The sequence below is a fragment of the Rattus rattus genome, chromosome 15 (genome assembly GCF_011064425.1).
Source record: "Rattus rattus isolate New Zealand chromosome 15, Rrattus_CSIRO_v1, whole genome shotgun sequence".
Classification (NCBI taxonomy): Eukaryota; Metazoa; Chordata; class Mammalia; order Rodentia; family Muridae; genus Rattus; species Rattus rattus.
Genome location: NC_046168.1, coordinates 75,349,538 through 75,375,937, shown reverse-complemented (window position 1 = coordinate 75,375,937; position 26,400 = coordinate 75,349,538). Strand labels below are relative to the sequence as shown.

The 26,400-nt window shown below is 46.2% G+C and overlaps 1 protein-coding gene across 2 annotated transcripts in view; it reads left to right on the top strand.

Annotated features, from left to right (window-relative positions):
• The window catches only part of Gramd2b (GRAM domain containing 2B), a 98,353-nt gene that overhangs the window by 48,430 nt on the left and 23,523 nt on the right, over positions 1-26,400 (top strand). For both annotated transcript variants that reach the window (XM_032885401.1, XM_032885402.1), the window contains exons 2-4: positions 19,158-19,277; positions 23,284-23,395; positions 25,334-25,400. In XM_032885401.1, coding sequence (XP_032741292.1) covers positions 19,158-19,277; positions 23,284-23,395; positions 25,334-25,400 — 299 coding nt within the window. The remainder of the gene's footprint in view (positions 1-19,157; positions 19,278-23,283; positions 23,396-25,333; positions 25,401-26,400) is intronic.

The window sequence follows — 26,400 nt, the reverse complement described above, 5'->3', positions numbered from 1 at the left end:
CCATACTATGCAAATACCTCCCTTAAAAACAGTCTGGCTCTCCAGGTTACAAAGTATCTTGGTTCTGCCTTTTCTAAGATAGCCCGCCTCGTTGGTATCCACTGGTTGACGCCGTTCAGGGAGAGATTGGGCACTGTGGTTGCATAGGGGCTATTTATTATAAACACCATTCTGTGTTTGATTGACAAGGACAAGAGGACAGGTCTCAACTGAGACATGTGTTTACGCTCATCAATTCTGAAGATACAAATTCCCTAGAGAGCTGAGCTTTTGCACCTAGACCTCCAGGTTTCGTTTGAAACCCACATACTGCCAATTCTTCAGATGGGTGTGGGACTGTGTTCAGGAGGTCTGACCTAACCCTGCAATGTCAGAGGCAGATGAGAGCATCTATGCAGAAGCCCAAACAGACTTGGTAACCAGCCCAGCCTGCTGGCTCGCTCAGATCAAGTGTTGATAGATTGATGTCTACTGCTGCTTGGGTTTCTTTCACCACTGTCCCTTTGGCACAGGACAAGGAGCAGCTGTAGCATTGTGTATAGCTCCATCTTCCAGCCTAGCATCGTGATACTCCATGTTCTTTGATATATTGTTTATAGTTACGACTCAATTCATGTTGACCCGTGTACTTAGAACCTCTTGTTTTACCTCCAAAAAAGCTTAATCTGGCCCAGATGTTAGAGTAGGCAGTAGCATTTCTGTTTCTTCCTCTTTCCTTTCTCGGCCTTCCAGGGTTACAGCTGACCAGCCACACCCACCCAGCACTGGGTTCTGAGGATCCAAACTCTGATCCTCAAAGAGCAAGCACTTTATCCTCTGGGATAGGGTCTCTGGCCCCTGACAGCAGCTCTGTGGAGTAGTGAGGAAATATGACCCTCAAATTTCATATTGGTACCCAGTGCCTACTTGTGTGTCTAAAGATACTCAAGTCCATTGGTCCCAGCACAGCATTAGTATACCATCCTTTAAAAAAATCTGGATTTAACTCTATTGAAATGACTATCTGCAGCCAGATAGTGGTGACACACACCTTTAATCGGAGTGCTCAGGAGGCAGAGACAGGAGAATCTCTGAGTTGGAGGATATTCTGATCTACAGAGTGAGTTCCAGGACAGCCAGGGACACACAGAGAAAGCCTGTCTTGGAGAAAGAAACAAAGAAAAAGAAAGAGAGAAAGAAAGAAAGAAAGAAAGAAAGAAAGAAAGAAAGAAAGAAAGAAAGAAAGAAAGAAAGAAGAAAGAAAGAAAGAAAGAAAGAAAGAAAGGAAGGAAGAAAGGGAAGGAAGGAAGGAAGGAAGGAAGGAAGGAAGGAAGGAAGGAAGGAAGGAAGGAAAGAAAAATATCACAGGCAGTTTCTAATCTCTTTTCAGACCAGCACTGTGGTTTTGCTGTTGGGTTTTACTTACTTGCTTTGCATGTGTTGGGGGGTCAGGGTGTACACGCATATATGTATGTGTGTTCCCATGTGTGGGGCTTGCCTATACATCTGTGGAGACCTGAGTTGGATACTGAGAATCTTCCCCAATTGTTCTCCGCCTTATTAACCCAGACTTCACAGATGCAGCAAATCTATGCCTCTGGCTTGCTCTGGAGTTGTCCTTTCTCTGTCTTCTGGGGTCACAGCCGGCCAATCGTACCCACCCAACATTTACTTGGGTTTTAGGGATCCAACCTCTGGCCCTAGGACAGCAAGCACTTTATCCTCTGTTCCATCACCCAGCCCCATTGCTGGTTATAGAGAAACTACCTTCCAGCTACATGCTGTAGTAGCCCCAGATGAAAAAATAAGGTGGGGGATTGGTTTCAAAATAAATAGGAAGTGGGAGCAGTTGGCAGGGATCCTGATGAAGCAGGCTCAGCTCCAGAGTCTATAGCTTTTCCTCTTTCTTGAACGATTGCCTTCTATTATGACCTCACGATGATGTCAATTTATTAGTAACCTCAAAAAGTAGGCCAGCCTGGGTTTTTCCAGCGAACTAACTCCATTGCCACCGGTCTCTCAGCTGTGGCACCTGGCTTCTCCAATCAGATGGACGGTTCATAGCCTCTGAAAAGCCTTTTTAGAAATCTGCTCTCTAACTCGGAGGAAAACTTAACAAAGAACAGCCAGGGCCATGCCAGTGTGACACAGTCTGTGGGCCTGGTTATATGCAATCCCCACCCCTTAATAAGACTCTGAAATATGATAAGCATCCTTGTGAAGATGACACGCCCAGAAACTGCCTTAGGCTCTGCTTAGGCAGCCATGGATCATGGAGAAATTGCTCTCTGCGGCTTTCTCCATGACCAAAAAGGAATAAAGGAAGAAAATCTACCTTTTTGATTCTAGTTTCCTGCAGCCCACAGTAGCTGAACATTGCCCTTTCCACTCAAAGTCCATAGGGTGATCAGATGGCCCCACCCAGCAAAGTGGTAAGATCACCTGGCTTTAGTCACCAGACTGATTCCACTACCTTTCACCCAGTTATAGGGAAAGGCTGGGGAAGTTTCCTCAGCGAAGGCGAGCTTCCTTACCCATCAATTTTCTGGGCTCCTCATGTCTGATCCCAGCCTGAAAGAAGTGGAGAGCAGGTGTTGGCTCCTTGTGACTCGCCCCCACTAGTCCCATACTCAGAGCAGGAGCCGTCTCCCCACAGAAAATATCTTTGCCCTTCCTATGCTGATATTGCTAAACCCAGGAAATTCCAAATGAAATCCACCCCTTCCTCACTCCTGCGGATGACAGTGAGTGGCCAGGAAAGGGCTATGGGCCAGAAATCAGATAGCCTGGACTTTAGGGGCCGTGCACTTCTTGAGGCAAATGACTCTACAGCTTTGCAGGTTACACAGACGCGACAGGACCAGGACACTACCTTTCAGAGGCTGATGGACAGCCCAGGCAGGAAAAGACAAAGCAGTAGCCCACTTGTAACTTTTAAATCAAGTACTAAAGTGATGATATTTCCGTGGCCAACGTTTCCATAGGGGTGTGAGAAGGGGAGACAAAGATGGAAGGGATCTTCCATCAGTCCTCAGGATCCAGAAAGCTTGAGAAGTTAGGGTGTGACCCCAACGAGAGCTAAATTAAAAAAAAATAGCAATCTCTCAGGAGACCTTGAAGCAGAGGCAACTTCATATAAATGTATTTAGGCTTCAAAGCCAGGAGTCCAAGTGTCAGTTTGCACAGCACTTCCTGCTGTCCTCATTACAGCTGCAGCCTAATGGCAGCAGAGAACTGCACGAGCTTTGGAGGCAGGGGGACGATGCGATCAGACAGACAGACAGACACACACACACACATGCAAATAAAGAATTAGAATTAAATCTAATTCTTTTGTTATGTGTGGTGATTGTATTTAAGATATTGAAGCAGACACCTGTTTCCCCACAGTAATACAGAGCTGTCATTAGTTATGCCTTTTCCGTGTCTTAATATATTCAAAATTTGTAACAATGTTAATAGAGCATTTAAATATTATTGCTTTAATAAATTAAGTAAAACATAGAATTATTGTTGATATTAATATGTACAATGTATGGCAATAAATTTCTAGGAAAACCAAAAGCAAGTGAGAGATATTCACTTTTTTATATAGTTAAAAAAATGTAACTAAACTTTTGAAACTTCCCTTACAACTTGAGAGCCCGAAAACTATACTGTCTTACATTTCTTTTTCTTTTTCTTTTTTGTATGCTTGTTTGTTTTTTATTTTTGAGACAGGGTCTTACTATGTAGTTCTGGCTGTCCTGGAACTCACTATGTAGACCAGGGTAGTCTCAAACGCACAGAGATCTGCCTGCCTCTGTCCCCTGGGTCCTGGGGTTGAAGGCGAGCGAGTACTTATTATTTTTTTTATAGGAGTAGAATGAATTGCTTTTTTTCCCCCTTGAGTATCTAGTTCGGTTTAAACCAAAGCCTTTTGAAGAAAACTGTTTTCGCTAATGTATAGATATCTTGTTTTTAAGAACTGACAGTAATTTTTCTAAAAGTTGACTCAGGTTAGTTATTTTGTTTTATTTTATCTTAACTGGGTCTCAGCCAGGCGGGCCAGACTCCCGAGCTCAAGTGATTTTCCTGCTTCAAACCGCCAAGCAGCCGGAACTGCAAGCAGGTGCTTCCACACCTGACTGGCTGTTAGAAAAGGCGTCCTGTGTTTTAATAATGCATACATAGTCTTTATACACAGTACGTTTCCTCATGGCACCGTCCCCTCCCATGCTGCGTTGATTATCTGGTGTCATGTGCCGTAAGATGAACCTGACTCTGGGAAATTCCTGGGTGGTGAACACACTATGCTTCCCTCAGATACCCGCCGACTAACTGACGGAAGTAGGAGATCAGAACACGGAGACAGGAAACAGTAACAGCAGGTTGGGGGGGGGGGGCTGAGGGAACAGGGAGCAAAGCCTCGGGGGCTCCTGGAACACTCTGGAGCTGTTTTGGATTTGGTACCCTTCAGTTCAGCTAGAGTGATCGCGTATTTTTGGTCTTTGAGTGTTTGTTTTATTTCCCTGCAGGAAACAGAGAGACAGAGTCATAGGAATTAAAGGGCAGGAGGCCTTAGTTCTTAGAGATTGCGTGTTGAGAAGCCACCTCCCAGAGAGCAGTTTTCCCCTCCTGTGCTTCAGGTCCAGATGTCCACTCCCACAGGCTAAGGTCAGGACAGGGCAGCTGGGCTCCATGGGGAGAGAGGCAGCCCTCAGAACAAAAGCAAACATTTGTCCCTGCAGACTCTGCCTGCTCCTATCTAGCGGTCCTGCTTTTGAGTGTCTATTTAAACTTCAAATGCTTTGGCTGCATTAATAGGTAAAATATTCTCTTCCAGACAAATAATGTGTATTTTTACATTCTGCCCTCCTACCCATGCTCTGCCCAGGTTTAAATGTTGTCATGGATTTAATTTCACAAAGGTCTCAGCGAGAGACTTGAAAGAATGTATTTTAGCCTGAGGGGATGCTCTGCACATAAAGTGTTTTAGTGGCTCTGTCTGTGGTGTCTCAGCCCCATTCTCTTTTCTTTCTGAATTCCCACCTGGGCCTCATTCATTCTTTCCCTGGAGGAGGAAACTGGTTTGGGTACACTTTGTGGACTGTTCCTTAGTAGAACCGTTGTCTCATTTGTGAGGGTCGCACTCTCTTAACTAGTCACCTCCCAAAGACTGTACCTCCTCACTTTCAGATTTGGGGGTTTGCATTTCAACAAAAGAATTGTACATAGAGCAGGGCGTTGTGGTGTGCGCGTGTGATTCCCAACACTGGGAAGGCTAAGGCAGGGGCATCATGAGTTCAAGCACAACCTGGGCTGTATAAGGAGTCAAGGTCTCAACAGAGACCAGGAGTTTTGTGAAAGCACAAACAGGTAGACTGTAGGATTACAGACATTGCTCTCAGGAAGGGTACCAAACCCAGCAGGGTCATGATTGTAAGCGACGATGTCGTCTTAGGTCGGGGAACCTGTTATTGACCTAAAATCAGAACTCTGCCCACTTCACCCTCATCCATACTCAAGGGAAACGGCAGCAGCATATGACCAGTTCTTAGCCACAGATCCCTCCTCGGGCATTCCCCTGCTTCAGCACTCCTGGGACAGCTGGTCTTTGATTTTCTCTTGCAATCCTTTCAGCCTTCTATGACTTTTGCTGATGCCCCCAACTTCCTGGTCTTGTATTTCAATATTCTCTCCTTTTTTTTTTTTTTAACTTTGTAATTATATTTATGTACAGAAAACTTAAGTGTACATTTAACCCAGCTTAGTGGCGAGTTCTTTAGCCTTTGCCTTTTCCAGCTTGGCAATGCGAGCCACAGACTTAGGACCCAGGACGTTGCCTCCCCAGTGGCGGCGGATCTCGTCATATCTGTCATTGTAATTGGTCCTAATAGCTTCCACCAGCTTAGCCAGAGCACCCTTGTCTTCCGAGTTCACCTGTGTGAGGCAACAGTGGTGCACGTCTTCCTGTGGACCAGGCGCCCCAGCCTGGCCTTTCCTTGATGATACAGTAGGGCACCCCATCTTCGACACAGGGCAGGCAGGAAAACCACCAGCTCAATGGGGTCTACATCATGGGCAATCACCACCAGCTGAGCCTTCTTGTTCTCCACCAAAGTGGTGACTGTATTGACCGCTGCTCGGGAGGACAGGGGGTCTCTTAGTTGGGACGTCCCCTTTGCCAGCAGCTTTCTTCTCAGCGCGGGCCAGCAGCCTCTGCTTCTTCTCCTGCTTTGTCTCTGGCCTGTACTTGTGGGCAAGCTTAAGCAGCTGAGTCGCTGTTTGCCTGTCCAGGGCCTGGGTGAACTGGTTGATGGCAGGAGGTACTTTGAGCCGCTTATAGAGGATGGCTCTTTGCCGCTGCAGCCTGATGTAGCGGGGCCATTTGACGAAGCGCGTGAGATCTCTTTTGGGCTGGATGTCCTGCCCAATGCCGAAGTTCTTAGGCCTTTTCTCAAACAAAGGATTGACCACCTTTTTGGCCTCTTGTTTCTTGACCACGGCGGGGGCCGGGGCCACCTTCTTCCCCTTGGCCTTCTTTCCTTTGGGCATCTTGCTCGGCTGGAGGAGAGAGCCAATATTCTCTCCTTTAAGAGAAGGTTCCAGATTCATCTCCACTCTGATGAACCCTGCTTAATTCTGACAATCCAAAAGAGGGGTTAACATTATTTTAGATTTAAGTGGAGTTAATATGACTGGGACCGGAGCCCATCTCACACATGTGTGTTCTTCCCCCTATGTGCAGGATGCGCCAAGTCCGAGTGCAAGCATTTGGCTGTTCATCATGAATTCACGATCCCTTTCTTTTGGTGTAGACCAAATTCTCACATGAACTTTTTAGGTATGGCCTTAGAGCCTCATGAAATCACCGAGTTACCTTTGCACTCCGCTGTCCCTGCTCTTAGCAACTGGCTCGCTTACAAACGGGACCTGTAGCAAATCTGGTTTGTATAAACTCTGCATCTTACCATTCAAGAACAGCTTAATTCCAAGTGGCTATTTTGATTTAATCACCTATTAAAACTCTTCCTATGTTCCTTCCCCCCGAATATTCCCAAAGACCCTAATGCTTTCTAAAATTTAAGCCTCAGCTTTTAGCTATGTCTGAAACCTCTAACCAACCTTGTCCATCTTCCATCTTGTCTGATATTTCTGACGTTTACAGTGTTTAAGAGCTGAAGGTTTGTTAATATTATATTTTACTTTATCCCATTTCCCCCTTCATTTTATGCACTCTGCTTTTCTTGACTAATGGGCCTATTATATTTCAAAAGGCAATCTTCCCCTAAACATAGCTTAATCAAATACATGTCCTCCAATATATAAGTGTATAAAAAGTGGTTTATTCTGATATTTGGCAATCTCTAGTAAATGAACAACCTCCAAAAACTGGGAAAAAGAGTTGGGCGTGGGAGGCAGAGGTAGGATGATGGCTACAAGTTTGGGGCTAGCCTGCTCTACCTACCTTGTTTAGGCCCACCAGTACTATTCCTGCAACTAAGACGATTACACTCTGGTTTACAATTGAAATATAAGTGGTATATTTTGTTGGTACTAAGCAATGCAAGCTACTATTCCCACGCAGAAGACACAGATAGCAAGAGAACTCGGTCAGAAGCATCGGTCTACCTTCCCTGGAAATTGGACGTGTCAGCTGCTACCTCCTTGATATAGAATCTTGTTACTTTTCCGTGTTATTTCCAGCTGTGCTTGGCCTCAAACTGCCGCTGCCAAGAAATTGTTCCATTTGATAATGGTTTTCCTTGCTGTGGCTCCTACTAATAATGAAGACAGTTTTTCAAATTTCCATATGGTTTGAAATCATTACTCACCAAATTGATAACTATTTGAAAAAGAAGTTTGCATAATACTAATTAATCAGAAGAAAGCCTGGAGAGACTGGCTTTTTATTCTCCCCTTACCTCAGTGGGGCCAGTGGGACTTGTCACCCACAACTGAGAAGGAAGTTGCCACGTAACACAAAATTCAAGGATAATCTTTCTTTAAAATGTAGATTCTTGTCCTTGGGTTGTTATATCCACTGTCCGGCCAACCAGATATTGGGAACAAAGAGAAGGAGGCTGATAGCTAAAGGGGAATTAATGGGACCTGTCCTGGGGCCCCTAGAAGGAGCAGAGAGCACACTGAGGGCCCTAGAAGAACCAAGCACCAGTATGCGGAGGGAGAATGGGCGGTGAAAGAGGCCATAGCAGGAAGAGCAGCGGGGTGGGATGGAAAGTAGATGGAGAATGGAGAACCCGAGAGAGACTTGGGTGACATCCGGGGCTCAGCGAAAGGCTGTTGCTGACTCCCAAGCTGTGGTGTGATGTAGTAGAGGCAGAGCCTGAGGAGGAGGAACCAGGCTGCTGTCCTAGAAGCCTTGAAGAGAGCAGACTCTGAACATCATGCTGGGTGACCCTAGGGTGGAGGCGACCACAGCTGTGGCTGTTCCTCACTCCCGGGTGCTGCTCCTAGAGGCTGGCTCTCAATAGGAGAGTCTGTTTTCAATATGAGCTGCTTTTCGGTCACTTCCAGAGTAGGGATCCTGAAAATTAAACACACCAGAGTAGTTGCGTGAGCTGCCTGAGGCTTTGAGAGACACGCCATCTGAGGAAGACGGATGGGGAGTGAAGCTGGGTGAGAAGGGACAGAGCCTCTCCCACATCAGTTGGAACAGAGGGAGTTCTGTAGGACTCCTGGGAGACTGCGTGGCTGTGTCCTACACTCAACCCAGTGTTCCAGACCGGCTACCTCCCACCCCCCACAGCATCGTGCACGCCTCTGATTGTTGCTTTCTTGATTTTGTTTTATTTTTAGATACTGTTTTCTACCCATTGACTACATCTGTCTGTCATAGCTAACGCCAGATTCACAAAATCCTCCCGAAGAGGTTGTTTCCTCTTGGGAGGCGAGGACAGCTTCTGCAGTGTGTCCTCCCCTCAGCCAATGGCCTTGGCTCGCTCTGATGTCTCTCTCATTACTTTCCTCCCCTCTCCCCCATTTCAACATTACCTCAGGATTACCTCCCCAGTGCAGTCTGTTTCCTGCCCTCAAATTCATCTCCCACTCACTTCTCCATTTTCTTTGTCTTCGACCTCCACGGGTGCCATCTTGGCCCACTGATGTAAATACAGTGCTCAAGTTCAGTATAGTGTTCCAGAGACTCAAGTCATTCCTCCTACCTAATCCTCATTAATTAATCCTCAGTAATCCCCACTGCCAATCAAATGAAGACTGAGACATTCCTCTCTGCTTACCTAGGTCAAGCCTCAAGGCCTCATAGCTCACTGCTGCTTCTCTGGTTCTCCACACACCTCGACGACACCTAGACGACACTCTGACTCCTTACACACAGCTTCATGGTAGCTGTCACTTACAGCTAAATTAAATTATTCTCAACAAAGGCTAACTCCTCAGGGCTTGACGATAAGAGCATCTACTTGAAAGAACAGAATGTGTCATTCGGTCTTACACACAATAAGAAGAAATCCGCTTATTTTTAATATGCACTCTGTATTGTATAACTATAGATCCCCCTGCTTCTTTTTCTGTCTTTGTTTTGTTTTGTTGAGATACGGGTCTGACTATAGCCACAGCTTTTACGATTCCCATTTCCTTCTTTAATGCACCTTACCCAGCTTTTCTTTTTCTCTCTGGTTGTTATTGTTACTGATTATGTCTTCTGTTTGAAATCCATGTTCATTTCATGCAAAAGGATCTGACGTACACATCTTAATTTTTATTTCCTTTTGACTTTTTCTATCTTGATGCTGTCTTCCAGTTCTTGCTAATAATAAGGCTTCACGGAGAAGGTGACTGACTAGTAAAGACTTGAAGAGGAGGGTGTCCACCTGGAGGAGCAGCCCAGGCAGAGGGTCACCCTGGGGATTGGCAGGATGGCTGGCTAGAGTGTGTAAGCATCAGAGAGACCTGAAAGGTCGAAGGACAGGTCCTGAAGGATCTTACAGACTTCTTACAAACTATGACCAGGTTTTGAACTGAGAGTTTTTGTTAGTTCCATTGTTGTCTCATGGAGGTAGGGTTCCGTCTTCTTTCTTTGAGGGCGAGCTTGTCAAGGCTTTGAGTCTTTTTGTCTTGTTTTCATCTGTTCACTAAAGTCAGCTTGCTTGCACTGTTTCTTTTTGTTCTTTCTTTCTTCCTTTCAGACTTTAGGTTTCTCTCCCCACCCCTACAAAATCTAGCCATCTCTTGATGTCATTTACATTTCTTATTTAAGAATGAGGAATGGAAATGTTATTAAAGTCCTACCCTTCCAGAGGACCTGTATTCAGTTCCCTGTACCCACGTCAGGTGGCTCACAAGGAAGTATCACTCCAGCTCCATGGAATCCAGCCCCCTCTTCTGAACCTCACAGGCACCTGCAGTCATATGTGCACATTGACACATGCGGGGGTGAGGAGAATGCACAATTAAAAAGGAAATAAGTATTTTGTTTGTTTTGGGCGTTTGTTATTGTTGTTTTGGTTTGGTTTTTGAGACAAGATTTCTCTGTATAGTCCAGGATATCCTGGAACTTGCTCTGAAGACCAGGCTGGTCTCAAACTCACAAAGATCCTTCTGTACTGCCTCCCAAGTACTGGAATTAAAGGTGTATGCCACTACTGGCTGGAAAAATAAATCTTAACTTGACTCAGTCAAGTGTAGTAGCCTGTAAACCCAGGTACTCTGGAGAATGGGGCAGGAGAATTACAAATTCAAGGGCAGCCTTTGTAATTTAGCAAGACCCTGTCTCAAGATGAAGAAGAATTGAGGACGGGACTCACATAGCATACTTAAGCTCCGGTTCAGGCTGTAATACTGGGCAGAGAGGAAAATAAATACAAGAAAGACACTAGACAAGTCTGTCCCAGATCTTTGTTGTCTGTGGATAGAGTGTGACCCCTGCTTGAGGACAAGACTGTCCCCAGAAGGATGAGGGTGTGCTTGGGGCCCATTCCAGGCCTAGGACCCTTGCTTCCTGTATTTCAGGTTTTAGTATCTTTCGGTGATGATCTTTCTGATATGTTTCCCCTCTTCTGCTCTTGACTGCCTGAGCATAGGCAGTGGAGGAGAGCTGTCAAAGATCCTTCACAGGCACACCCTGAATTAATCTACTGTCTCCAGAAACTTCTCGCCTACTCCTCCTTCTGTACCCAGTCTGACAAGCAGGTCTCTGTTCTGGTCCAAGCCAGTGACACTGGTGTTCGGGGGGAGGGCTACATAAGTTGCACATTGTTTCTTACTTTTCTGCATCTCCTTGTTCAGACATGTTGATGAAATCATTCTTCTTTTGGTGGTTTTATACCATTATTATATCAGGGCTTTGAGAAGTATTCATTTTAAAGGCCTTGGAAAAGGAGAAACAGGTAATTTCCTTTCCTCTTTGGCATCTTGAACTAGAAGCCTGTCTGATGTCATTGACACCTTTGCTGAAGTAAAACATTGTTTGGGAAGTTTCTCTGCGTGCTATTTATTTCTTTATAAGTCTATCAAAAAAGAGATGCATTTATTTCATTGATGGCTTATTTTACTGTCAGGCTGGTCACAAATATTCACTTAACTTTCCTAAATGTTTAAGGGTTGTTAAAAGTACATGTGTGCATGTGTGCGTGTGTGCATGTGTGCATGTGTGCATGTGTGCATGTGTGCGTGTGTGCGTGTGTGCGTGTGTGCATGTGTGCGTGTGTGCATGTGTGCATGTGTGCATGTGTGTTCGGTTGTGTTTTCAGACCCTGTGGAGACCAAAAGAGACCAAATCCTCTTGGAGCTGTAGTTACCGGAGGTTGTCAGCCACCAGTGTGGGTGCTGGAAACAAAGTCCAATCAATTCAGGAGCAGCAAGGACTACTAGCTGGTTGCTGATCAATCCCTCAGCCCCAAGATTATTTATTTCAAAAGATAAATAACATGTTTTCTCTCATATGTGGAGTTGGATTTGAAATTATATATATATGGATGTGTGTGTTTATATGAATGTCTGAGGCCATAAATCTAGCACGTCATCATGAGTGGGAAAAGAATCTTAAGGACAAGGGGACAAGATGTTGGAATATGAATACTTGTGTCATGAAAGCAAAAGAGGAGTGGGGACCAGCCAGAGGAGGGCAGGGGACATTAAAAGGACAGTGGAGAGGGACAAATAAGGATAATGTAGGACACACACACTAGGAAGCTCAATAATGAAGCCCATTCCTCTATATGCTTACCTTAGAAATTAATAAGTAAAATAATAAAGATTAAGTCTTTTTTTTTTCAGAGCTGAGGACCGAACCCAGGGCCTTGCGCTTGCTAGGCAAGCGCTCTACCAGTGAGCTAAATCCTCAACCCCAAAGATTAAGTTTTAATGGGATTTGTTTTATCCTTCATATTTGCAAAGATCAAAAAGCCTAACATTAGTCATTATTAAAGTTTTTAATCTTAGTCTATGTATTAGGGACTCTGCTATGTACTTTCAATACACACACACACACACGCACACACACACGCAAACACATGCACACACACGCACACATGCACACACACGCACACACACACGCACACAGTTTGATGCTTCATTCAGAGGGATGAGTAAGTATGGCTCTGTCTTGTGGGTGTACATGCCAGAAGCTTTACCAAGGCAGTATGGCAATTACCATAACCTTTATAAACCTCATAGTGTCTAGCTCAGGAGTTGCATATATTCTCCCCTATAGGTGCATTTCATACATACCACAAGTATAGAGACATAACTTGGAGTTGCATGTATACTCTCCTGTAGATATATTCATATATACCACAATTATAAAGACAGAACTTGCAGTGTTCTTTGTATTTGCAAAGACTTAAAATCTACCCAAATGACTGTCAAAAAGGAACTGGTTCTGTTATAATTCATTTGTTACAATGGAACTCTATGTAATCATTAAAAAGATATAATCCCATCGCTCAGGAGGAAGAGGCAGGTGAGTCTCCGAGTTCAAGGCTATCCTGGTCTACAGAGTGAGTTCCAGGACAGCCAAGGCTATACAGGTATATGCTTGACCCAGGGAGTGGCATTATTAGGAGGAGTGGCCCTGTTGAAGGAAGTGTGTCACAGTGAGGGTGGGCTTTGAGACCCTCCTCCTAGTTGCCTGGGAAACAGCCAGTCTGCTCCTGGCTTCCTTTGGATGAAGATGTAGAACTCTTAGTTCTTCCAGCGCCATGCCTGCCTGGATGAGGCCATGCTTCCTGCTATGGTGAAAAAGGACTAAATCTCTGAACCTGTAAGCCAGGCCCAGCTAAATGTTGTCCTTGATAAGAGTTGCCTTGGTCATGGTGTTTCTTTACAGCAATGGAAACCCTAACTAAGACAATAGGGAAACCTTGTCTCGGTGAAAATGAATGAAGAGATTGAGCATGGTGACTACTGTCATACACCACAGGAAGCTGAGGCAGACCTCAAATCAAAGCCTAGATGTGGTCACATAGCAAGACTGTTTAATAGAGAAAGGGAGAGAAGCAAGGGAGGGAGGGAAAGAGGCAGGGAGGGGCTAATGAGAAAAATCTATGCATACAGATAAAGAAAGAACACCAAGATACAATACTTACGTTGTTGTTTTTAAAGCAAAATTTAAAATTTTTGGCTGAGCTGACATGACAGCTCATAAGTAGAAGGGAAAAGCTAAGTTCCACAATTGTCCTCTGACTGCCAGCTACACACCACACACACACACACACACACACACACACACACATACACACACACACACACACACAAATAAATAGGTAAATGAGTACTTTTCTTAAAGTTACGGGGCAGAGAGATGGCTCTGTGGTTGAGAGCACCTATTGCCCTTAACAAAGATTCCCAGCACCCATGTCAGGCAACTAAGAGTTATGTAAAACTCCAGCTCCAGGGTATCTGATAACTTCTTCTAATTTCTGTGGGCATCTGCACTCATGTTCTCAACACACACACACACACACACACACACACACACACACACACACACACACACACTTTAAAACAACTAAAACTTTTAAAAGGCAAGGTGTAAAATAGTATGCTGTCCCTTACATTAAGAGTATGCGCATACTCATTTGCAGTCTGACAAGAAAGACATATAGATGGCATTGGTGCTTACAGTATCCATTCTGAAGTAGAAATGGAGACACTTAAGCTCAGCTAGGCAAAGACATGCTAGGTTAGAACTGTAAACAGAGGCAGCTGGTCTACAGTCTGTCTACACTGAGATATCCTGCCCTTACCAAACTGGAGAAGCGGAAGGGTCTTCCAGCTGTCCTTCTGTCTGCTACCAACTTCTACACTTGCACACCTCATGTTTCTGGAGTTGCTAAGGTCAAAAACTGGGCCCTGTTAGCCCTAACAAGATAGTTTCAGCCACTGTTCTCAATACTCCAAGTAAAGAGATGCATAGTGGTGAAAACCAGAGAAAAGAGATTAGTTCATTGTGACCACCTTGGGGAAAAGAGCAAATCAAGAGATCCGGTAGACACCTCATCCCCAGCCAGACTCCAGGCCATCTTTGAGGTCCTAATAGGAGGTCTGGGCTTAAACAGAAGACAAAAGGTAAGCCTAACTGGGCAGTGTTGGTTGAGGTGTGATCCTACTGTTGTTGACTCAGCTCCAAGCTCTCCCGCAAGACTGCCTCATGTTGGAACGATGCGAGATCTCTTTCTAGGAGGCAAGTACTTCCTCTGTCTGGCATGGACTCCAGCCTTTTTCTTCTGCTGCTGCGAGATTCTTCAGGAAATTCCAGCTCCTTAGGAACTGTCTTTTCAATCGTCTGACAGCCATAAAAAGAGTATAGTGTCTTCTCAGATCTTCTCTTCTGCCGGGCTGATCACCCACACTCTGCTTCCTCCTTTGGGTAGCTAGAACATCTGCCTAATTTTTACAGAGGGTGTAACCCAGCAATTCCCAGAACCCTCATCCATCCCGAGAGGAGAACTCTGCTTCCCAGGTAATGCAGTTCTGCCCAATTTTCATCTGCCCATCAAGGCTGCAGGCAGCACGTCAGACAAGGGTCTAAAAGGACCCCAGTCCAGTGGTTCAGTCTTCGGCAACAGGGCAGCTCCTGATCTGGCTTTGACTGGTATAGTTCCATTTCCAGAAACTTAGCCAGCATAATCCTCTTTGGTGGGAAAAGGCCTACGGTTTTAAAAAGAGGTGGCTGGAAAATTACCCCAATCTTTACCAGCACAAGAAAGTTCAGTGATGTATTATTTTAATGCCTTCACTTAGACTAATTTAACACGGAATCGTCACTATAATTAGAAAGGATCATAGCTTCCTGGACTAAACCACAGGAAGGTACTTGATTTCATTCCCCTGAAAAGCAGTTTAATCACAGCTTCTGCCTAGTGTAAGATGTGCTCCCCAGAGAAAGGAATGTTGAATGTCCTTTAAACAACCAGGGACAGTCACCGGAAGAAATGCTACTAGCCCCTACCAAAGAAATTGAATTCTGAAAACCTGTGAAATCTGAATTTCAGTCATTGACAGATTGATTAATGAGGTCGGGGAAATGACAAACATCAACCTGCTGAGAAGGGCGGCCCAGCCTGTTTTTATTTGTGGATTGTGTAACAATGTGTGGCGGAGTTGTGTGAAAGCCAGCTTGTCCCAGCTAGTAGTAAAATGCAGTCTCTTGATAGGCGAGGGCAGGCTTGTCTGTGTAAACCAGACATCTGAAAATCCTACTGCAAGTCTTTGAGGCCTTGGACCTGATGCTTACTTTGGGTTGGAAATGAGGAAAGACGAAACCTGCAGGCGGGGATAAGTCCTGTGTTTTTAGCAGTTTCCACTCCTTCTCTGGTACTCAGATTAGGTCTGAATCCTAATCTCTTCCCCTTAGGAAATTCTGAGCCCCCTCTAATAAAGACCTTTCTGAGACATACTTGTTGAAGGAGACTGATTGGATCTCCCAACTGGTCCTTTCAGTCTTTGTCCAGGAAAACGGTTTGTCTTCTCATTTAGAAACAACAACGGACCTTGATGTTTTATGTTCATGATCAAGTTAAACCCACTTAGCTAAATTTTCACTAATTCCCCAGAATTCCCCCAGAGAGCCTTAGGAAAGCATTTGGTGTCCTCCCACACACTACTCCCTCAAGCATGGCAGGGTGGGCCTTCCGCTGTTTGGATTCCCTGTGGCTTTTAGTCTTTTGCTGACAAGGCCTTCAAGGTGAAAGGCACCTGCAGGAAAGTTGCTGGCTGGGAATTAGCTCCCTTAAACACCTCAGCAACCTTTAAATAAGAAACACCCTGAAACTGAATTGGCCCATGGATGGAACTCAACTTCCTCTTTGAGACAATGCACACATCCATCAATGTATAGATGACCAGTAGAATAAAAGGCTTAGCTGAGTGCCAGGGACAAAAAACAGAAAGTGCCCGAATTGTAAGGAACTTTGAGTACTAATGCAGTAAGGAAGAACCAGGAGGAAAGAGAATGGAGGAAGACATAGAGTGGGCACCTGGTGAGTTAAGAACCCAGCAGGAGATGGCTCAGAGCTTAAGATCATGGAGTGCTCTGGCCGAGGACCAGAAGTCAGTTCCTCACCATCTTTAACTGCAGCTCCAGAGAATCAATGTCTCTGGCCTCTAGGGACACCTACACTCGCATGCACATACCCACACACATAATTGAAAATCAAATAAATCCTTTAAAAAAAAAAGAAGGAAAGAAACCATCAGGTCCATGAAGGGGGCCAGGCAGAAAGAACGCTTTGAAGCCAGTGTGTCCCCAGTAGGGCTGTCTGTCTGTCAATTAGAAGCAGTGCTCAGACTGGCACATAATCAAGGAGAATGGAGATGTGTTTTCCACAGAACATCACTGTTTGGATGGGTGTTTAGAGATGAGTGCTGAAGAGTCCAGTGCTAAACTAGAGTCCCAGACAAGGGGAGATGAACCCCTCAGAACCCTCCCCTGTCCAAAAGTGCCTTCCCAAGTGAGGTCATGTCCAGGAGAGGCAGAAATCCATCTTAGGATGGCTCCTCTATAGCTACTCACTGGGCACTCAGAGCAAGGCGCGTCTATCTCCGAGGAGCCAAGTACTCTGAGTATCCTTCCGAGTGACGCTTGGGAGGAACAGCTCTATCTATGCAACGGTGCGATACGAGACAGCCATGGCTGTGCCTTCAGGAGGCACTCCGACCCTGAGTAAAACTTAAGAGTATTTTAAGTGAATGTAGTCATCTGCCACACAATCGGTCTCCCTCCTTGAAAGGAGAGCCCCCAGAGGGTTTCTGTCTGCTGAGCTTGAAAAGGGGATGAAGTGTGGTATCTTAGGGGTTCAGAGAGAACAGACGGGAGGCTAGAGAGATGGCTCAGCGGTTAAGAGCCCCTGAGTACTCTTCCAGAGGTCCTGAGTTCAATTCCCTAACAACCATCTGTAATGGGATCCGACTCCCTCTCGTGTGCATGAAGACAGAGCAGTCATATACAGAAAATGCATAGGTTTTAAGACCTCAATTAAATTGATCCTGAGGTAATAAAGTACTTATTATTATTTATAATTTTAAAGCAAAGCTTTTTGTTTAACTGTATAGACCAGGCTGGCCTCAAACTCACAGATAGACCTGCCTCTGCTTGCCAAGTGCTGGGATGAAGGTGGGTGCCTCCACGACGGAGCCACCAGAGTTCAAAGTTTTCCCAAGCATCCTTTGTCATGCAATGCAGTGCCATGTGTACTAAGCCATTTCAGTGTACCTTGAGGAAAAGCAGAGGAGAGGACGGGCCTCTGTCCTTCAGTACTTAACCTCCTTAGAAAAAGGGGAAGCACTAACTATAAAGTGAGAACGGCAGCCATTTCTAGAATTATTGGTTGGTTCTCCTTGTCAAATATGCTTGGTCTTGATTTCAATACCAGGACATGACTCCCCCTGGGCGTGGTCCACAGACTGTGGAACGTGGTTAGTGAGCGCCCACAGGGAGCCCACCCGCACGCTCCTGCCTGCTCACCTCCAAGTAGAAATACCAAATGATAGATTAGGACTAAAACCATCTCATGCGGCACAACCCCGCCATTTTATTGTTATCTGCTTGTGTGCTCAGCCTCCGTGGAGTGCTCTCAGGCCTCAGAGGTGTCTCTCCTGAGTTTTTACTGCACAGGCTAAGATCAAAGCCGGTCAGGACCATGAATACCACCTTTGTTCTCCCTCAGTTTTCCTTCTTCCCTCACGTCCCACCTTGAAAAGCATCCGGTGCTGTCTTTATCCGCCGACCGCGATGCTTGCTTCCTACAGTCACCGCCCTGGCAGTCATCCATTTGTTGGTGGTTCAGTGAGCAAACGTTCTTAAGCCCCCCACCCAAGGTCAGGTCTAGTTTTCTTCATGGCCTATTGATCAGAGCTGATTGCCATCTTAGACTCTGTTGAGGATGAATATGAATTCGTAAAGATGAATGCAATTCTTCCCCATCTTGGAACTCTTGCGCTGAATGAGGTGAAGAAATGGCTGAGTTGGGGTGGGAGAAAGGAAAAGAAGATGGATGGGTGGATGGGTGGATGGGTGGATGGATGGATGGATGGATGGATGGATGGATGGATGGATGGAGTGAGTGAGTGAGTGAATTAGAAAAGGGATGTGTTTACAAGCACCTTATGGAGGGACAGAACTCAGATGTGAGCTCTGTGGGCAAGATGTTCAGTGAAAGCCTCAGATTTCCCACCTATAACACGAAGGTAATAATTCCTACTTAGCCTTGGTGGCTATAAAGATGACAGTTGGTAAATTGCTTAGGGAAGTGCGTAGTTAAAACAACAACCGAAAACTGGACGTCAAAGCTACAACAAAAGGTGATAAGTGACTTAAGAGAAGTGCAAACAAAGAGGGTGGGGGTTCCCAGCACCTGCAGGAGGCCACCCATGTGTGCCAGCCACCACGCGCCTGCGCACAGGGGCTCTCCCAGCCTCCAGGTGATCTGCAGCACAGCACACGCCTAGGCTGGCCAGGGTTGAGCAGCTGGGACCCACAGGCACAGACCAAGAGCTGAGCAGTTCTAAGTGGCCAGACATTTACAAGTGAAGCAGGTGTCGCCTGCAGCTACTGCCATTGCACAGAGAGCCTTGGGGATGGAGTCTGAGAAGGACAAAGGCTGCCAGTGAAGAATGAAGATTATTCCTCTTTCCAGAACTCGAGACCACTTCCTCTTTTCTTTTTCCACCTCCCTCTGGATGTTTAAAGTGAAGCGGTTTTCTCTCTTCTCCAGCTCAGAGGCTGAGAATGGCGTGGAAGACAGAAAGAGGTTCAGCAAGTCGCCAACAGCCCAATCTCCTACCTCATCTGTGGAGGCCGAGTCCCCGGACCAGAAGAGAAGCCTCGGTCTGTGGTGAGTCTTCAGTGGGTTCTTTGTTCTCCAGCCTTTAGAGAGCACTGGTGTTGCTAGTTTTGTGGTTGTCTTTAAGAGTGTGGCTCAACTGTAGGCAAGTCTTGCCCTAAGAAAGCCTGGTGCGCTCTTCTTTAATACCACGGCCCTGGTCTTTGCTGTGGTATTCCCATGTCTTCCTAGCAGCACCTATTGCTCCCGATCCCGAGCCTCTGCAGAAGGGCTGCCTCTTTGAGGAGACATTGATCTGCTGACCAAGGAAGCCACGGGGTCTCCTTTCAGTACAGAATGCACCCGTGTCCGCTCAGCCTCCAGGCGTGCACACCTGGCCCCCACTTTCCTGAGAGCCACAGGAAAGAACAGAGGAGAACATGTCCCAGGGATCTGCTGAGCTCTCCATGACCTGGGGCTGGGGCTTTAGAAGAGACCTGGTTTGGTTGTGAGGTAGGAGGAGAGATGTCGGTTTTTTTTTTTTTTTTTAATACTTAGCTGTAGGCTCCATCACTCTCAGAGACAAAAGCTACCAAGGAGGAACTTAGAGATGCTTGCAGCCAGGAGAGTAGATGCGAGAGGAGTCTGGTCGTTGTTGTTTTCATTTTGTTTTGTTTTTTGGTACTGGGGTTTCAAACTGAACACACGCTAGGCAACTGCTCAACCACTGAGCTACATCCCCAGTCCTAAATGTGGATTCTAGAACTCTCCAGCAAGGGCGAGTGACCTCCTTCCCGTTGTTAGAACTGTTAGAACCGTTGCCTTCTCCCACTTTTGACCTCTACCAGAAGACAGTTAATCACATCCTGCGTTTCCCTTCTTCCCTGGCTCTCCACTCTAAATCAATGCCTGAGTCATAACTCCTCACCCCGGTTTTCTTTTTCAGTTATTCCCGTCACCTCTGTATACCTTTGTTGGTGGTGTCTCATCTTTCACCATTTTTTTCTATAGCCCTTTCCCAGCAGAACATCCCACCCTGCTCATTAAATGACTCCCCCAACAAGAGTGCAAGGTGTGCGCTCTCGCAGAGTTTTCGCTGTGACGGACCAGGCAGTCACCTGGCAAACACTTGGGTTCATTCTGACTTGCCCAGGCTTCAAATGAGAACTCTGCGTGCCTGGGTAGGAGTTGTGGGAAACCACGGGGATGGCTGCCTGGCACGGCGTAGAGGGCTCTGCTCTGGTCTGCTCACTCAGTCTGGAAACTCCTAACCATTTTTTTTTCCGTACATTTTCATTTTGCACTGGGCTTTGGTCTTGCTTGTGGGCAGCTATAGGAAGTGAGAGTAGCGTGGCTGAGAAGACACAGAGAAATCGGTACTATGCAAAGAAGCTTCCCGTTTGCTCCACAGAGCAGTGTCTGTGCCACTGTTCAAGCCCTCAGAGCGAGGACCGCATTTGCCTACTGTGCAGTCCTTCAGAACATCTGCCTTGTAATGCCACTAGCATGTGTTGGATCAACAGAAGCCATGCTTGCCATTCATACTTTATTTGCTTGGGGATTTTGTCTTCTTAGTGCTTATTTGTTGTTTCTTTGGAGACAGGATTTCACTATGTAGTCCAGGCTAGCCTTGAACTCACGGAGATCCATTTGCCTCCTCTTCCCAAGCACCGGGACGGAAGGTGTGTGTCACACCATCCAGCATTGTTTTGTTGATATTGTTTGTATTCGAGGCTTTGTTTAGCTAAGGCTTGCCCCAAACTCACTGTATTCCTCAGGATGGCCTTAAATCTTGATCTTCCTGCCTCAGTCACCATCATACCTATCTACATACCATTATTATTTTTAACATTTATAAAAGTAGTTATCATTTGAAGTCCAGTATAGGTAGATAAACTCATAGTTTCAAAAAATAATAATCTACAGAATTCCCACAGAAAGTACTTAGCTAACCCAGAGAGAGAGAGAGAGAGAGAGAGAGAGAGAGAGAGAGAGAGAGAGAGAGAGAGCTACTGAGAGGTGCCTCTCCTGAGATTTCAGTGTTATGGATCATAAACTGATGGAGAGCCCTAAGACATCCTAAGTTGTTCTCAGAGCAGAGAAACCAGCACCTACTGTCTCCCCACTTCCGCTATGTCTGTCCCCTGTGGCATTTGAATTCCCTCAGACTCCTTCCAAACCTGCTTTAGATCAAAGGCTTCACGAGTGTAAAGGTTTCAAATGGTGTTTAAAAAGTGTGAACGCTGTCTGATGTGTCGAGCCCTAGCAGTAAAGCAACCGCACAGTTATGAAGCGCGTTCGTGCGCCAACTCTAGAACGCGTACATCCTCTCCATGTGGAAATGGCTGCTCTCCGCCACAGAGTGGAAGGCGGGCAGACTCACTCATCTGCCGAGGCGGAGAGCCAGGTTTAAGATCTCCTGCAATCGAATCCCAGAATTCTAGAATTCTGCCTTTAACCGTGAGGGGAAGGGAAGGCTTGGGTTTAGAGATGTTCGTTTTTATTTCTTTTTCTTATTTTGTCACACGTGACTTTCGTTGTCTTCCGAGGCTGGATGTTCTGTCTCTCTTCTCCAGGGCCTGTTCTCCTCCTGTCCCTTCTCTAGGGCCCTGAATGTTGGAGTCATGCTGTGGGGTGAGAGGTCACTTAAGGGTAGAGCTCTCTCTCCCTCCCTGCTGAACTCCAGAACCTGGGCTGGATCTCCAGCATTGTAAAATGATAAGTGAAAAGGCAGATCATGTTGTTCTGGTGGTTTCCTCTTCTGCTGTTGTCTTTAATCAGTCTAACTTCTGTAACAGCTAAGTCATATACTCTCTTTCTCTGTGACTATCAGCCTCTCTCCTCTCTCTCTCTCTCTCTCTCTCTCTCTCTCTCTCTCTCTCTCTGTGTGTGTGTGTGTGTGTGTGTGTGTGTGTGTGTGTGTGTGTGTGTGTGTGTGTCTACTATGCCTTGTGTATGCATGGGGGTTAGGAGAGGGTTGAGTCCATGTGTACACATGGAGAGACCAGAGGAGGACTCAGGTATCCTGTTGGCTCTCCATCTCACTCCCTTGAAACAGGGTCTCTCAGTGAACAGGGAGCCCATTGTTTTCAGCTAGTCAGCAGCAATAAACCCAGGCAATGCCCAGCCCAGTGCTGAGGTTACACACACAGACGCGGCTCCCAGGGATCCACGATTGGGTCTTCACACTGGAGTAGCACCTACTCTTTACCCACTAAGCCATCTTCCCAAACCCCACTCTTGTTATTTTGAAGGATTGTAGCCCAGGGTGGCCTCAAATGTCTTTATTCCTGTCAACCAAATTGCAAAACTAACAAACAAACAAACAAAACAAACCACAGGCAGATCTTTTGAAGAAGTGTAGACTGTGGGCAGCTGGAGACAGGGAGAACAAGACTGCCTTTGACGGTCTGGAAAGGCACAGCAGCACAGGGGCTCCCGTGTGGAGCACTGTCCTCTGTGGGTGGAGCACTTTCTTACACAGTAACGCTTCCTGGGTCTTCTCAATGTGTTGTTCTCACTCCCCGTAGGCACCAAGAGCGGGACCAGAAGGCCAATGTAAAATGAACTTTATACAAGGCCTCATGCCTTAGCCTCCCCTGTGCTACCATGCCCAGCATGCACTGTCTTTAGCAAAAAGAAAGTGGGAAAAAAAGGTTTGATGCATATGCCCACAAGCTCCCTAAAGATAAAGGCTGTCTTGTGTGCCTAAGGCCTTTAGCACCATGCCTCGCTTAGTTAATTCTTATTAAATATTAATGCTCTGATTGAGCTACAGCTGTAATTTTATTTGGTAATCGGCCTCAAGGACTCCTCTTTGTATTGATTAAAACACTTTGGGGCTGATATAATGATCCTCGCATCTCGAATGCCCGCTCTGCAGTTCATCACGGAGGCCTGCTGGGATCATCCCGATCACGCGATTCGCAAATGCTCTCCGAGTGTAGTGAGCACCGATCAGTATGTAGAAGAGATAAACACGTGTCGAGCTTTCTCGTGACATGGCACAACGGTGGGGACTTAGAATGAGCAGCATAAACCGTCCCTTGTATAATCTCCGTGGGTTCTATTTCCCCAGGTCAAAATCCAGTTTTGATGGCTCCAATTTGTTGAGCGATAAGAATGACTGTAAAACCGAAAGCAAGGCTGACTCTAAGACCGAAAGAAAAAAGTCTTCCTCCTCCAGCCAGGTAATGAGGGACGGCAGTGGGCATTGGCTGCGAGGGTGGCGCGGACATTGCAACCGATGGAGAAGAGGAATCCAGAAATGTAGCTTTCTACTAACCAGGGCCAAGGCAGACAGGGGGTTTAGACTATTTAGAAGGACAGATGGACGCCGTTAGATTCCACAGCTGACCCATCAGCACACATGGAGAGACAGAGTGCCTGGCTGTGGAACTGGGGCTGGCGGTCACGCACTTGTCTGACATCTCACAGACCGTGGGGAGTGTGGCATCCACGCACCATAATGCAGTCTCGTCAGGTACCCAGCACACAGACAGAGAAGCAAGGCTTATGAACACACAGGTCACACCTGGTCAGGAGTCACATCAGCTCTGTGCTAAATACACCCAGAGAGGCAACAAAATCCAGGTCCACGTCGTGCAACACCTTTACTGGGGCCAGCTTTCGGGAGTTTGGGGGTTATTTTGGGGGTTGTTGCTTTGAGTTGAACCCAAGTCCTCCCTTGTGCCAAGGACACACTGTACAACTGAGCAAAACCCCTGACCCCAGTTTTCTGAAGTTTGTTGCTGTTGTTATTGTTGTTATTATACACATCTCCCCTAAATACGTGAAGAACTGAACAAAAACTAAATAAAACAGTTGGCAGAGACATGAAATTTAAGTATTTTTAATTTCCACAGCTGTCCTAACAAGGTGTTTTATAAAGGTTGTTTTTGCACCCCTCCATAGGGTGTCTGTCTGTCTCTCTCTCTCTCTCTCTCTCTCTCTCTCTCTCTCTCTCTCTCCCCACCCCAGGCTGGCTTTGTCAGAGCCGTCTGCCATCTTGATGACCTGACCCAATAGAAGGGCTGGTTTTGCTGTTGAGAGCTCTCCTGGTTCAGATAGCACACCCTGTAAGGCCTGCTTTCCAGAACAGTGGTTCTCAACCTGTGGGTCCCAATCCCTTTGTGGGTTGAATGACCATTTCCCTGGGGTCACATATCAGACATCTTCCATACCAGATAATTACATTGAGATACTTAACGGTAGCAAAATTACAGTTATGAAGTAGCAACAGAAACAATTTTATGGTTGGGGCCTTCACAACATGAGGAACCATATTAAAGAGTCTCAGCATTAGGAACGTTGAGAACCGCTGTTTTACCACATATTTTCTCAGAAGCATTCTAGAGGCTGATCCCTCTATCACTAAAAGACCTAGATCTGTCTCTCAGTCGCTGTGCAGCCATGTTCCACAGTATCCCTGATACACGGTGTCCTAACCCTGGGATGGGGCATTACCTTGGGCCTTGTGCTGCCCTGGCATGGTAAGCCCCGCTCTTCTGCCTCTGACCTCATGTGCTTTCATGGGCCACAGTTGTCCTGGGCTCTCCCAATGGTTTACTTTCCCTAAACCGGGGCATCCCTCTAAGGCACAGAATTCTTTTGACATCAGGCACAGAAAAAAAGAAACTAGGCCCGGAGAAGCTAAATGATGAGGGCATGACCACACAGCAAAGCAAAGTAGAACCACAGACTTCAAGTTCAGGGTAATCTGAGTGCAAAGTTTCCGAGCCCTGAACTTTCCCACAGTGCTTAGGTGTGTGTCACTGTCACATTCCCTTGGCCAGAGTCCTTCGAATGTCACCTCCTGCCTTATTAGGGGACCTTTGCCCTATCAGATGCTCAGCTGACCTCCCAGCAAGGTGTTAATGATGTTGGAACATGAACCTATGTGACCCTGTGTCCCCTGGGTCTCGCTGAAGGATCGAATTGGAAAATTGATCAGTTTAAATGAGGGTTAAAATGTGTGATGGTGGGGTTGGGGATTTAGCTCAGTGGTAGAGCGCTTGCCTAGCAAGCACAAGGCCCTGGGTTCGGTCCCCAACTCCAAAAAAAGAAAAAAAAATGTGTGATGGTTTAAAAAAATATTGATGGTGTCGAAACCTGTGTTCCTCCTGCAGTACAAGGCAAACATGCACTTTCACAAGCTATTCCTTGATGTCCCAACTGAGGAGCCCTTGAGACAAAGTAAGTCCTATTTAAGTTAAACCTGTTCAGTTGTTGTTTTTAAAGATACGTGTTTAAATGGCTGGCTGAGAGAGCTGGAGACAGGGTTCAACGGTACCAGAGGACCTGGGTTTTAATTCTAGCAGTCACGTGGCATCACACAACTGTCTGTAACTCCAGTCTCAAAGAACCAATGCCCTCTTCTGTCCTCCAAAGTCACTAGGCGTGAACGTGGTGCACAGACATACATGCAGGCAAAACATGCATACACTTCAAAATAATATTTTCAAAAGCCTTCTTTTTAGTTGTCTAAGCAGTATGAGAGAAGGAAAGGACATTTCAAGGACTCGGTCACCATGAAAAGGTTTCTGAAAGGGATAGGTCATGTCATGACAGTAATGCCAGCTACGCTTGCCTTTCCCTAAGACCTTAGAGCATTAGACAGAAGGAATAGCCAGCTCTCGAGATGCAGAGTCAGCCAGGGAGGTTCCACAAAGGTCCCCTTGCCATTCCAATCATGCTGGAATGTTTGTGAATGATTCATCCCGAGATTTGGGACAATGAGCCTAGGGCAGGAAAAGCTGCCACAAGAGGCTAAAAGAAAGCCCAGTTATGCAGAACGCAGTGGGCCAGGTCAGCACTCGGCTCATCCCTGGACCCACAGCTCTAGCCTCTCCCTCGGTGTGTGCTTGATAAGTCAAGAGGTTGGTTCCTACTGTGATCCCCTGGCAGAAGGCGTGGTCATGTGATCTTCCCCTTGTGAGACCATGTATTTCATCAGTGAGTCATTAGGATCCTGGGAAGAGCGTTTTCATTCACACACAGGTGACACACAGTTGGTGATCGGAGAGGTTTCTAAAACATCAAGCTTGGTTTCGAGGGGGCAATGTAGACTTGGCCTCGCATTTTGACTCCTATTGTAAGTCTTATTCTAAGACTTTGAATCACCATCACTTTATTCTACTAAGGATGTCTCTTGAGCCCCCTGTCTGGTGGTTGTACCCCTGTAATCCCAACCCTC